General features: G+C 42.1%; 1 protein-coding gene across 2 annotated transcripts in view; it reads right to left on the bottom strand.

Moving 5' to 3' along the window:
* Positions 1-4,345: 4,345 nt before the first annotated feature.
* The window catches only part of med10 (mediator complex subunit 10), a 68,351-nt gene continuing 59,614 nt past the window's right edge, over positions 4,346-13,082 (bottom strand). Inside the window, exon 4 of one of the 2 annotated variants that reach the window (XM_043689635.1) lies at positions 4,346-4,469. In XM_043689635.1, coding sequence (XP_043545570.1) covers positions 4,413-4,469 — 57 coding nt within the window. In that variant the 3' untranslated portion in view covers positions 4,346-4,412. Of the gene's footprint in view, positions 4,502-13,082 lie in introns of both variants that reach the window. The other variant, XM_043689634.1, reaches the window with a different exon arrangement.

Genomic DNA, 13,082 nt, shown 5'->3' with positions numbered 1-13,082 from the left:
TATTAATTTGTGGGACTTGGGCATCGCTGGCTGGTCAGCATTGATAGTCCATCCCTATTTGCCCTTGAGAAGGCGGTGGTGAGCTGTCTTCTTGAATCGCTGCAGTTCACTTGCTGTGGGTTGACCCATAATGCCGGTAGAGGGAATTCCAGGATTTTCACTCAATGACTGTGAAGGAACGGCGGAATATTTCCAAGTCAGGGTGGCGAGTGGCTTTGAGGGGAACTTGCATGTGGTGGTGTTCCCAAGTACCTGTTGCCCGTTGTCCTTCTAGATGGAAGTGGTTGTAGGTTTGGAAGATGTGTCAAAGTATCTGCAGTGCACCTTGTAGATAGTAACTGCTGTTACTGAGCGCCGGTGATGGAGGGATTGAATGGTTGTAGATGTGGTGCCAATCAAATGGGTTGCTTTGTTCTGGACAGTGTCAAGCTTCTTGAGTGTTGTTGGAGCTGAACCCTTCCAGGCAAGTGGGGAACATTCCATCACACTCCTGACTTGCGCCCTGTAGATGGTGGATAGACTTTGGGGTGTCAAGAGGTGAGTGACTTGCTGCAGTATCCTTAGTCTGCGACCTTCTCTTGTAGCCACTGTGTTTATGTGATGAGTCCAGTTGAGTTTCTGGCCAATGGTAATCCCAAGGATGTTGACAGTTGGGGATTTAATGATGGTAATACTGATGAATGTCAAGGGGTGGTGGTAAGAGTGTCTCTTATTGGCGATGGTCATTGTCTGGCATTTGTGTGGCGTGGATGTTACTTGCCGCTTGTTGGCCCAAGCCTGGATACTGTCCAGGTTTGTTGCATTTGAACACAGACTGCTTCAGTATCTGAGGAGTCATGAATGGTGCTGAACACTGTGCAATCATTGACAAACATCCTCACTTCTGACCTTATGACAGAGGGAAGGTCATTGATGAAGCAACTGAAGATGGTTGGGCCTAGGACACTACCCTGAGGGACTCCTGCAGAGATATCCTGGAGCTGAGATGACTGACCCTCCACAACCATCTTCCTTTGTGCCAGGTATAACTCTAACCAGCGGAGTGTTTGCCCCCTGATACCCATTGATTCCAATTTTGCCAATGCTCCTTGATGCCATACTCAGTCAAATGCAGCCTTGATGTCAAGGGCTGTCACTCTCACCTCACCTCTGGAATTTAGCTCTTTGTCCATGTTTGAACCAAGGCTGTAATGAGATCAGGAGCTGAGTGACACTGCCAATGACCCCTTCCATCATTTTACTGATGATGGAGAGTAGACTGATTGGGCAGTAATTGGCTGGTTTAGATATGTCCTGCTTTTTGTGTACAGGACATACCTGGTCAATTTTCCACATTGTCGGTTAGGTGCCAGTGTTGTAACTGTACTGGAAGCACTTGGCTTGGAGGGCAGCAAGTTCTGGAGTACACGTTTTCAGTACTATTGCTGGAATGTTATCAAGGATCCATTGCCTTTGCTGAATCCAGTGTCCCCAGCCATTTCTTGGTATCACATGGAGTTAATTGAATTGGTTCAAGACTGGTATCCGTGATGCTGGTGACCACTGGAAGAGCCTGAGGTGGATCATGTACTCAGCACTTCTGACTGAAGATTGTTGTGAATGTATCAGCCTTATCTTTTGCAACTCTCTGAGTGAAGAAATTTCACCTCATCTCAGTCTTAATGGTAAATTCATTATCCTGAAATTTTGTCCCTTACAGTTTTCCAATATTTTCCAATATTCCAATATCTCTGCTATTTCCTCATTGTCACAATTTCTCTTCTCTATAACTTTAAGGGATTCACATTTATTTTAGCTACTCATATTTTTACTTCTAAAAGCTCTTTTATATTCCTGTCCAATTTACATTTAAATTATTTTTTATCTACGCTTTGATCACTATTCACTAAAACAATCATATCATCAGACCCCAGATAACTTTATTGAGGCGTTTCCATCAAAGAAACAGTTGCAAAAGCATTTTACAATCTCCTACTTAAAACTATTTTTAATTTAACATGTCTATAAGAAGGTTTAAATCCCTATGCTTGTTGGATCACTTGCATTACAATCTCTAATTATTTCTTACTTAATGCTCTATACAGCAATACAAATTGTATATGATTTGCTAGCCTACAGTATAATTAATGTTAGGCTATAAAAATCTCCCATTTCTGTTTTTTTGGCTGTTGCTATTCCTTACCTCCACTGACAATGATCAGACTTGTTGATCTTCTGAGCCAAGATCCTGTCTCACCAATATCCATAGAATTGTTTGGTAATACAAAATTTGAGTACTGCTGAAACAAGACACATTTATTTGTTTTGCATTCATCAGAACATTTTGCAAGAATACCAACATAAGGTAAAAAAATATTTATAGTGCAATAGGGAAGAATGCTGATTGGTTAGCAAATGGACTCATTGGTATGTAAGGATACTAGTGAGAGTGCATCATATAGATGTGGAAGGACACCACTTCAACTGGGACAACACATCCATCCTAGATCAAGCCAAACAGACACGCACAAGAATTCCTAGAAGCATGGCATTCCAACCGGGACTCTATCAATAAACACATTGACTTGGATCCCATTTACCACCCATGAGAAAAATAACAGGAAATAACAACACCACAGGAAATGTCATTAACAACCCAAGGAAACCTAAACGGATAAATAAAAAGCGGGCCATGTCACCAGTGCTTCATCTGGAGGCTCACTGATGATGTTATCTAGTACGGTGACAAAATGTCCGAAAATGTACTTCTAACTCAGTGAGCAAACCTACATCCAGAATCTCAACCTGAGCTACAAATCTTCTCAAAACTCACTTACTGAATTCTTTGTAGGATGCCAAGCAGGTTCTAGGAATTCAATGCTACATTAAACTTACAGAATACGGTTTAAACCTAGCTGATATAACTCAAAGAAGATGAGATATAATGCTGCATTTATAACAAGACCAGATAGAGGAATGAAAATATATTTTGTTATCAAGCTCTGGATTTTATGCTGTAATCTTCTTTGACAATGGCGAGAGCCAGTGACAATATTTTAATGCAATATTTTAAACATTTGTAATAACCTAATGACTGACTAAAATCGTTTGTTAAATGCTGCACAATACACAGTCTGCCATTTCCATGATGAGTTCCCCCCCTCAGCACCTGCACCGAAGTCACAGACTGAATTTAAATATCATGAGGTTTCCATGGAGGGTAGATGGAGATTGATGACGTCAGTGTGAATTAGAAATGCTGAGTGACTCAGACTCAGAACCAGAAAACGCACATGAAAAACTGACCTAGTCAAACACAAAGGAAAATAAGTTACAATGCTTACATAGCCACCCTCCAAAAGTATGTCAGAGCTCATCTCTAAATCATTCTCAACAGAATGCTGATATTTGTTAAACATTCAAGCTGAAAGATGTTTCATTTATTGCAGCCATTGGTCCTGATTATTTTTTGCAGTCTGCCGAATGAGAAAACTAAAGGAGGTCCAGTAGCAGACAAGCCACTCAAAAGCAAGTTCAGCACATCTATCAGTGGCTTTTTAACCCACCACCTTATTATAATTTCATTTCCAGGTTTCCTATTCAATCAACAGCAGCAAATATGATGTGGACACGCATGGCCTGATCTAACTCCAGTACTTAAAGAGACACTCCAACACACAGCTTTGGTCTGCAGAAAGAATAATATGCATTTATGTGGTGCCTTTCATGACCGCAACATTTCCAAAAGTGCTTGACAACCCTGGAAGTGCTTTCAGTGTTTGGAAAAAAAGGCCAGGAAGGGGTAGAATTGATTCAAGACAGGCAAAGGTTGCTCCTCTATTCTGTGATAGCTTTTTGGATGCAGTGCTGTGGGATGTGAGAAAGCAGAGAAAAATCTTTCTCTACTGACAAAAGGAAGAAGGCTGCAATGGAGACAGGAAATGTGTTTGGAGCTAATGGAGGAGTGAACTGCCCCACTCCTGAACTCTGCTCAGAGGTCCTTCAGTCAGGAAAGGTGGATTCCATGACAGATTCACTGAGATTCATGTCATCTTGCTCACTCTACCCATCAGGTTTTCTCTGCAACAGATTTATCTTGTGGGTGAACGTTTCCTTCTTTATATACTCCCTGTGAAGGAAAGATTAACTATTCATTTATTCTAAGCATAGACGCTGAGCTGCTTAAGGTGCTATGTCATCGTGACATCAGTTCACATAGATTTGAAGGCAGTCCGGGGGTTGCAGAGATAACCTGTCTTACCAACCTTTCTATTATAATTTTGTTCAATAAACCCTGTTCAATAAACCACACACATGAATCCAGTCTTGCCCTTACCTTATGATAGCTGCAGTGACCAGACCCACAGAAATGGAGCAAGGTGCCAAGGAATAACCTGAAGAGAAGCCCAGCAGAGAGCAGCAGGTGACAGACTTCAAGATGCAGCTCGGCATTGGATCAGGGAGAGGGGGAGAAGCCCACAGCAGGACATCTAGGCAGTATGCAAGCAATATCAGTCAGCCACTGTGAGTAAAACAATAGTCAAATCAAAGATCTTTTCAGGCAGGGGGGTAAAAAAGAACATTCCGAAAGCTCACCAGAATAAAGTGTGCAAATAAACTGGATCCAGTTAATGCCATTTAGGCATTCCACTGATGGGAACAAGGACTAAACACCTTTACAGAGGATTGTGAGTACCATGACAGACCATTTAAGGGCTGAGTTAGAGCACAGAAAATGAATATCAGACGACAGCAGTCTGCAAATGTACAAGCCTTAGAGGACAGTGAGGAGCAAGATGAATTCTTCCTGGAAGATTTAGCAATCCTACTGTAGGCTTTCAATTGTACTGATTTCACAGACCGATAAGACAAATTCTGGGAACCACAGTTAAGGGCAAGAAAACTAATTTTAAATTGAATATCAAGGAGTATTCATTATTTTAGTTGCTCTGCCATAGATTGGATAAACATTTCTTCCACCACCCTCCATTCAATTTTGAGGCAGAGGAGTTATTACGATCAGTGTGAAAGGGCAAATGCACACTACACTTTACTGCAAATCATTTCTAATCATTACTGTTTACTTAGTGAAGATGTTTGTGTAGCTTTGCATATCATTCAGTTAGCAGGAATGGAGAACATTGAAGTTGGCTCGATGCCCTACGAATCATTCTCCATTACTGAAACTCCAACCCTACGATCAAAAGAAGACAATGCAGATCCTTTATTTTGCTTAAAAGAGAAACAACAAATGGTAAAAAGAAACTAAAGACAAGGATGGCTGGCCACAAGAGGTAATTCTAGACACTAAAATTTACAGTAAAATTTGGAACAGTGAGTTAATGCCAGGGAAGAGACTTGGTTGAGTATTGTTCATCAGTACCATACACTACCACCTCTTATAGGATGATATAGGGCTTGGATTTCCATGAGCTTTTCTTCTTATTACTGAGAGCTGAACTGTAGATCTGTGAGAATCACAGAAATAAATTACCAGCATAACATTTTCCAGAATTTCACAGATTTTCCAAGGAGATTTTGGCAAACAATCAGAGCGCATTCTGAGGAAATGACAGCAAAATCAAACACTAAGGGGAGTGAAACTTATATTCAAAAATAAAATTAGAATATTCTATACTGCTGTGGTTCTGTTCGCCGAGCTGGGAATTTGTGTTGCAGACATTTCGTCCCCTGTCTAGGTGACACACTCAGTGCTTGGGACCCTCCTGTGAAGCGCTTCTGTGATCTTTCCTCCGGCATTTATAGTGGTTTGTCTCTGCCGCTTCCGGTTGTCAGTTCCAGCTGTCCGCTGCAGTGGCCGGTATATTGGGTCCAGGTCGATGTGTGTGTTGCTAGAATCTGTGGATGAGTGCCATGCCTCTAGGAATTCCCTGGCTGTTCTCTGTTTGGCTTGTCCTATAATAGTGGTGTTGTCCCAGTTGAACTCATGTTGCTTGTCATACCGGCCACTGCAGTGAATAGCTGGAACTGACAACCGGAAGCGGCAGAGACAAATCACTATAAATACCAGTGGAAACATCACAGAAGCGCATCACAGGAGGCTCCCAAGCACTGAGGATGTCACCTAGACAGGGGACGAAACGTCTGCAACACAAATTCCCAGCTCGGCGAACAGAACCACAACAATGAGCACCCGAGCTACAAATCTCCTCCCAAACTTTGAATATTCCATACTGTCATGCATAATATATGTTCCAAACAAAAAAATTTCCAATAAACCTTGTACATCCAGGACAAAGCAGCCTTTTTGTTTGGCACCACATGCAAAACCATCCAATCCCTCCACCACCAATACTCAGTAGCAGCAGTGCATACTACACAAAAGATGCACCGCAGAAATTCACCAAAGATTTTCAGACAGCACCTTCCAAACCCACAACTACTTCCATCTAGAAGGACAATGGTTGCAGATACATGGGAATGCCACCACCTGCATGTTCCCCTTCAAGGCACTCACCACCCTAACTTGGAAATATATCACCGTTCCTTCACCATTGTTGAGTCAAAATCCTGGAATTCCCTCCCTAAGGGTGTTGTGTGTCTTACCTATAGCATAAGCAGTGCAGCAATTGAAGAAGGCAGCTCACCACCGCTTTCTCAAGGGCAACTAAGAATAGGACAGAATCCGTATAATGTGGAAACAGGCCATTTGGCCCATCGAGTTCACATCGACCTCTGAAGAGCATCCCACCCAGACACAGCCCGACCCTATCCCTGCAACCCATGGTTAATTCACCTAGTCTACACATTTACATTAAAAATTAAAGCTATTCATGAGATTGTTTTCAAGAAATTTCTAAATAACAAAAAATGACAAACAGACTATCAAAATATTGCATACTAGTGGGTCCAGAATCTCAATTACCAGCATGAGTTGACTAGGTTTAGTTGAAAAAGAATTAGCAAACCGAGTGAAAGAAATTTGGCTAAATTATCTGGTAAGCCAGTGCAAAGGGGGAAAATGAGAAAAATAAATGCTACAATGCTTCAAGGGAATGCAAGGAGAGAAACCATTGTGAAAGATACAGGAACCTCCAAAACTGAGTTTTAAAAAAATGTTATAGGTGATTTAAAGGTTGTAATTTGTATTTTGACAAGATTAGATTGCAAGAATTTTGAAAAATGGTGCTCCTGGCGTGAAAAAGAATTACAATTTCAATGTCCACTTTGCCTCAATAAGGTATTTTCGTCTCTCAAAAAAGGGAACATGAGCCTGACATGTTAACAATAATGAGCTGAAAATGTGTTGCTGGAAAAGCACAGCAGGTTAGGCAGCATCCAGGGAACAGGAGAATCGACGTTTTGGGCATAAGCCCTTCTTCAGGAATGAGGAAAGTGTGTCCAGCAGGCTAAGATAAAAGGTAGGGAGGAGGGACTTGGGGGAGGGGCGTCGGAAATGCGATAGGTGGAAAGAGGTCAAGGTGAGGGTGATAGGTCAGACTGGGGTGGTTAACAATAATGATCTGTTAATCAATCACTCATCAGGAGTAGATTTGATTTGATTCATTGTCACGTGTACCTAAGTACAGTGAAAAGCTTTGTACAGACAGATCATAGTAAGCAAGGACATACAGATCCTAGGGTTCTTAATCAGAGTGAAGCATACAGGTTACACTGCACAGGAGGTGTGTGAAGCAAGATCAACATTAACATGATCAACATTATTTGAAGTGAGACAGTCCATTCATCAGTCTAATAGTGGCAGGGAAGAAGCTGTTATCGAACGTGTTGTTGCAGTAGTAGCATAGATTTGTTTATTTACAACACGTTACAAGATATGTAGCAGATAGTACAATAAAACAATGTATTTCTGTTCATGCAGCTTGCAAACCCAAAACAGACTAACAGTCAGGTAGAGTCGCAACAATGTACACATGCAGCACCAAGACTCCTTGCAAGCAAAATCTCTTCATGACAAGGTACACATAGAACAGTGCCCAGAGTCTTTTCCCTTCTACCTCTGAAGGCAAATCTCTCAAATAAGGTAGGGACCACATAAGGAGACTGCTGAAAAAAAATCACATTAGCCTAAACCTGAAAACTGGAAAGCTTCAGGATCATTGACACGGGACAGGCACAAAGGCCACCCTCTAAAGTTTATGACAAATTCTGCCAGAATCCCAATGTATGGTATATAATAACAGTTCGGTTTGAAAGGAAAATTGACAGCTCATTACTGTTATAAACTGATTATACTCACATGTACCTCTCTTTGTTTATAAAGCTACATTCAGCTATGCTCTGCAATACTAATATGAATGGATGATAACGGAGCAGCAGCAACATCAGCTGGTGATTTTAGCACTCATCTAATTTTTCTGCCCTGTGAGAAAATACTTATTATCACTAATGTTCCTTCAATATTTTAATGTTGACTGTTTAATTACACCAATTAAAGGCTTGTTAATTCATCATGATATCAATACCTGCTCATTTTTATTTAATACAATTAGACCTCCACTGGCACTTGTTGCTGTCAGTCCAATTTTGAAATATTAGATGGATTCTATTTTAAATTAGTCCCTGCCAAAAGATTGTGATCATTAGCAGTTCAGAAACCCATCATTAAGTAGTTGGTTTTACTGAGGCTTCTTTTAATCAGAGGCACCTTGCTCTTCAGGTTTCTGAGCCAATCAGCAAGGTGGGATAATGTGCTGGATGTGTCAAGAGAAGGATTGTTAATTAACAGGATTTCAGCAGGGGATAGAATATGTCAACAAGTCATAGATGTTTGAGGCCACAGCACCTACAGTAAAGGAAGGGAGACTTGGGAAGGCTGCTCTGTGTGATGCTCATTCAGATCTTTCAGTGGGAAGGACTACAGTGAGATGATCTTCCCAAGGATGAATGGAAGAATACCACTTCTCCAACAAAGCAGATGTGGATGGAATTAGGTGAAGAGGTCAGCAGCAGCTGTCCATCCAACTGGGAACTGTGTACCTAGAGTATCAAGGACGGCAGGAGGGTTTGCACTGTGACTGCCGTAACACTTGCACATCATTAACTCATATTCCTAATTTCCTCACATTTTTTTTGGACAGCCGTCCTCTGAACCACTTATTTTTCAGCTCCACTCATTCTCCCATTCCCAGCACTTCCTTGCATCGCCATTTGAGTGGTTAACATTTCTCTCACCCTCATCCTGTTGCCCTCTTGCTTGCATGCTCCATAGTCATCCTTCATGAATGTTGTTCTTCTGACAGGTCACTATTGATACTCAAGCTTTTTGTTTTCTCTATTACAAGGAGAAGTGTGCACAGCTGATAATTTGTCAGTCACTGGCAATGTATATCTACCTACCCAATGAGATAGAGGTCTTGTTCCAGGCAGCATGGTGACTCAATGATTAGTATTGCTCCCACACAGCGGCAGGAATCAGGGTCAATTCCACCCTCAGGCAACTAGCTGTGTCCAGTTTGCATATTCTCCTCCTGCCTGCATGTGTTTTCTTCAGATGCTCTGGTTTCCTCCCACAGTCCAAAAAAATGCGCAGGTTAGATGGATTGGCCATGGGAAATGCAAGGTTACAGGGCTAGAGTAGGGGTTGCGTGAGGTAGGATGCTCTTTGGAGGGTTGGTGTGGACATGATGGGCCAAATGGCCTGTTTCCACACTACAATGATTCTATGGTGAGATGATCTGCCGTGAAAACCCAAGAATTGAATGGAATTGAATTGAATTGAACTTATTGTCACTTGTACCGAGGCACAGTGAAAAGATTTGTCTTGCGAGCAATACAGACAAATCGCAGAGTTAAGTAGCATTGATAAGTAAAAAAAAAGGTAAACAGGAGCAAAAACAAAAACACAGGTACAGGCGAATGTTAAGAGTTTGTGAGTCCATTCTGTATTCTAACAACAGTAGGGTAGAAACTGTTATGAAACTGGCTGGTGCATGTGTTCAGGCTTATATACCTTCTCCCCGATGGTAGAAGTTGTAGAAAAACATTACCAGGGTGAGATGGATCTTTGAGAATGCTGGTACACTGGTTTTCACACACATCGAGAGCTGATCTTTCGATTGTGGATTTGGCATCGGGGAATCTGTTCTGCATTTGTACTGATGGAGCAGCCTGTGGCTGAGGAGAAAGACAGCGGCTATTGGTCGTGGGTGTGGGTTTTGCTTTACAGCTTAATCCTCATGTAGATGTGCAGGATAAAGCTGCAGAATCCACAATGAAGGATGGCAGCAGGGAAGGGCAGCTGGAGCTGAGTGAAGTGCAGGACCGTGTAAGTCTATTTTTCAGGAAGCTGGCAATCATTGGTCAAGCAGTGAAAGGACTCTATCAAGGAATAAGCATCTTAAACTGCAACTTCTTAACAAACTATAGTTTGATCTCCTTGTCTTCCCAGTTTGGTCACTCCACTGAAGAGGCACACACATCACTCTGTATCTGACTTGTTCACCTACACAAGCTCCTGACAGGTGAGCAAACAGTGAACTGGCTGTGAAACCAGGGTGGAAGCTTAAAAAATAAATAATGTTTAAAGATTTTATCTGACAGCTGCACAGGTCTTCCCCACGTGTGTTCAAAGACACACAGGTGAAACCAGGAGAAGGTCAGAATAATATTAATGTCATTTTTCAGCTTGCCAGCTCTTGCCTGAGGAAAAAAAAATTGTTTCCTTAGTATAGATGTTGATGTGCAATAGATGCGCAAATTGTGTCATGTCACATCACTGCAGGAGATCATATAAAGTGAGGACAAAGATTCATACATACAGTATTTAAGGTCACCTATTCTAGTGACCCAAGTACAAAAGAGGACTCAGTTGCCCAGAATCCAGACATTGTGTTCTAGGACTGAAGCTGTCTAGGGAGATGAGCTTTTTCGACTATCGAGAGGGACTTCCATGCGTTTCATTGCTCCTCTTACATAAGTTTAAGAAATACATCTGAAGTTTTGAAGCTAAGTTGTTATCTCAGAACATCCAGCACTAAAGGTTTCATAGGGTTAGGTATGACACGTAATTACATAACTCCACCAGTGACTAATATGCTATTTAGTCCTAACTATCATTTAATTCAACTTTTGGAGTCCATCTCTGTTGCTGTGGAAACTTTCTCAAAATAATACTTTATAGGAAAGAAATAAAAATTTCAAGATAAATATAGCAGATTTACAGCTAGCAGTAAAGCAAAATTGGTGTAGAAAACAAAATCTTTGCCTCCATTTTGTGCCACCCATTTTCAGCAGGCAATTTTCCAAAGGGTTTTGGATTCTTGGAATAATTGGAGCTCTTTCTGGGGGTGGTGGGACCTCAACAAACGCAATGAGCTTCACCAGAACCAGAGGAGTACCAATATCATGGGGGAGAGTGGTGGGGGGGGGGAGTTAAATTTGCTAATGCTCTTCGGAGGGGCTTTTAAACTAATGCAGCAGGGGGATAGGCGCCTGAATTGTAGTTCCAGTTTACAGGAGGTTCAGGGTAGTGAGGTTAGGGATAGGATAACAAGGTTACGAGAGGGCACCGGCAATCAGCATGTTGATTTGAAATGCATATGCTTCAGTGCCAGGAGCATCCGGAATAAGGTGGGTGAACTTGCAGCATGGGTTGGTACCTGTGATTTCGATGTTGTGGCCATTTCAGAGACATGGCTAGAGGGGGGACAGGAATGGTTATTGCAGATTCCGAGATTTAGATATTTCAGCAAGAACAGAGATGATGGTAAAAGTGGGCGGGGGGGGGGAGGGGATCAACAATGTGGCATTGTTGATCAAGGGTAGTATTACAGCAGCTGAGATAACATTTAAGGGCTCACCCACTGTGGTAGTTTGGGCTGAGGTTAGAAACAGGAGAGGTCAGCCTTGTGGGAGTTTTCTATAGGCCTCCGAATTGTTGCAGGGATGTAGAGAAAAGGATAGCCAAGATAATTCTCGATAGGAGCTAGAGTAACAGGGTAGTTGTTATGGGGGACTTTAACTTCCCCAACGTTGACTGGGAATACTACAGTTCAAAGTAGTTTAGATGGGTCCGTTTTTGTTCAATGTGTGCAGGAGGATGTTTTGACACAGTGTGTAGACAGGCCACCAAGGGGCGATGCCATATTGTATTTGGTACTGGGGAATGAACCCGGCCAGTGTTAGATTTGGAGGTAGGTGAGCACTTTGGCGATAGCGACCATAATTTGGTTATGTTTACAATAGCAATGGGCAGGGATAGGTATATACCGCAGGGAAAGAGGTATAACTGGGGAAAAGGCAATTAGGATGCAATTAGGCAAGATTTAGGATACGTAGGATGGGGAAGGAAACTGTAGGGGATGGGCACTCTTGAAATGTGGAGCTTATTCAAGGAACAGCTATTGCGGGTCCTTGATAAGCATATACCTATCGGGCAGGGAGGGAGTTGTCGAGAGAGGGAGGCATGGTTTACTAAAGAAGTTGAAGCTGTTGTCAAGAGGAAGGGGAAGGCTAATGTGAGGATGAGGTGTGAAGGCTCAGTTAAGGGGCTTGAGAGTTATAAATTAGCCAGAAAAGATTGAAAGAGAGGGCTAAGAAGAGCCAGGAGGAGACATGAGAAGTTGTTGGCGGATAGGATCAAGGAAAACCCTCAGGCCTTCTATAGGTATATTAGGAATAAAAGAATGATGAGGGTAAGATTAGAGCCAATCAAAGATCATTGTGGAAAGTTGTGTGTGGAATCTGAGGACATAGGGGAAGTGCTTAATGAATACTTTTCGTCAGTATTCACATTAGAAAAGGACAATATTAGTGAGAATATGGAGATCCAGGCTACAAGATTAGGTGGGATTGAGGTTGAAAAAGAGGAGGCTTTAGCAATTTTAGAAGATCTGAAAATAGATAAGACCCCAGGGCCGGATGAGATTTATCCTTGGATTCTCTGGGAAGCCAGGGAGGAGATTTCAATCTTTATGTCATCATTGTTGAGGTAAAAACAATGACTGCAGATGCTGGAAACCAGAGTCTGGATTCTTGGTGCTGGAAGAGCACAGCAGTTCAGGCAGCATCCAAGGAGCAGCGAAATCGAGGTTTCGGGCAAAAGTCCTTCATCAGGAATAAAGGCAGTGAGCCTGAAGCATGGAGAGATAAGCTAGAGGAGGGTGGGGGTGGGAGAAAGT

This window comes from Chiloscyllium plagiosum, chromosome 5, assembly GCF_004010195.1.
Source record: "Chiloscyllium plagiosum isolate BGI_BamShark_2017 chromosome 5, ASM401019v2, whole genome shotgun sequence".
Lineage (NCBI taxonomy): Eukaryota > Metazoa > Chordata > Chondrichthyes > Orectolobiformes > Hemiscylliidae > Chiloscyllium > Chiloscyllium plagiosum.
The sequence above is the reverse complement of the archived record's forward strand: the minus strand, read 5'-3'. Positions and strand labels throughout refer to the sequence as shown.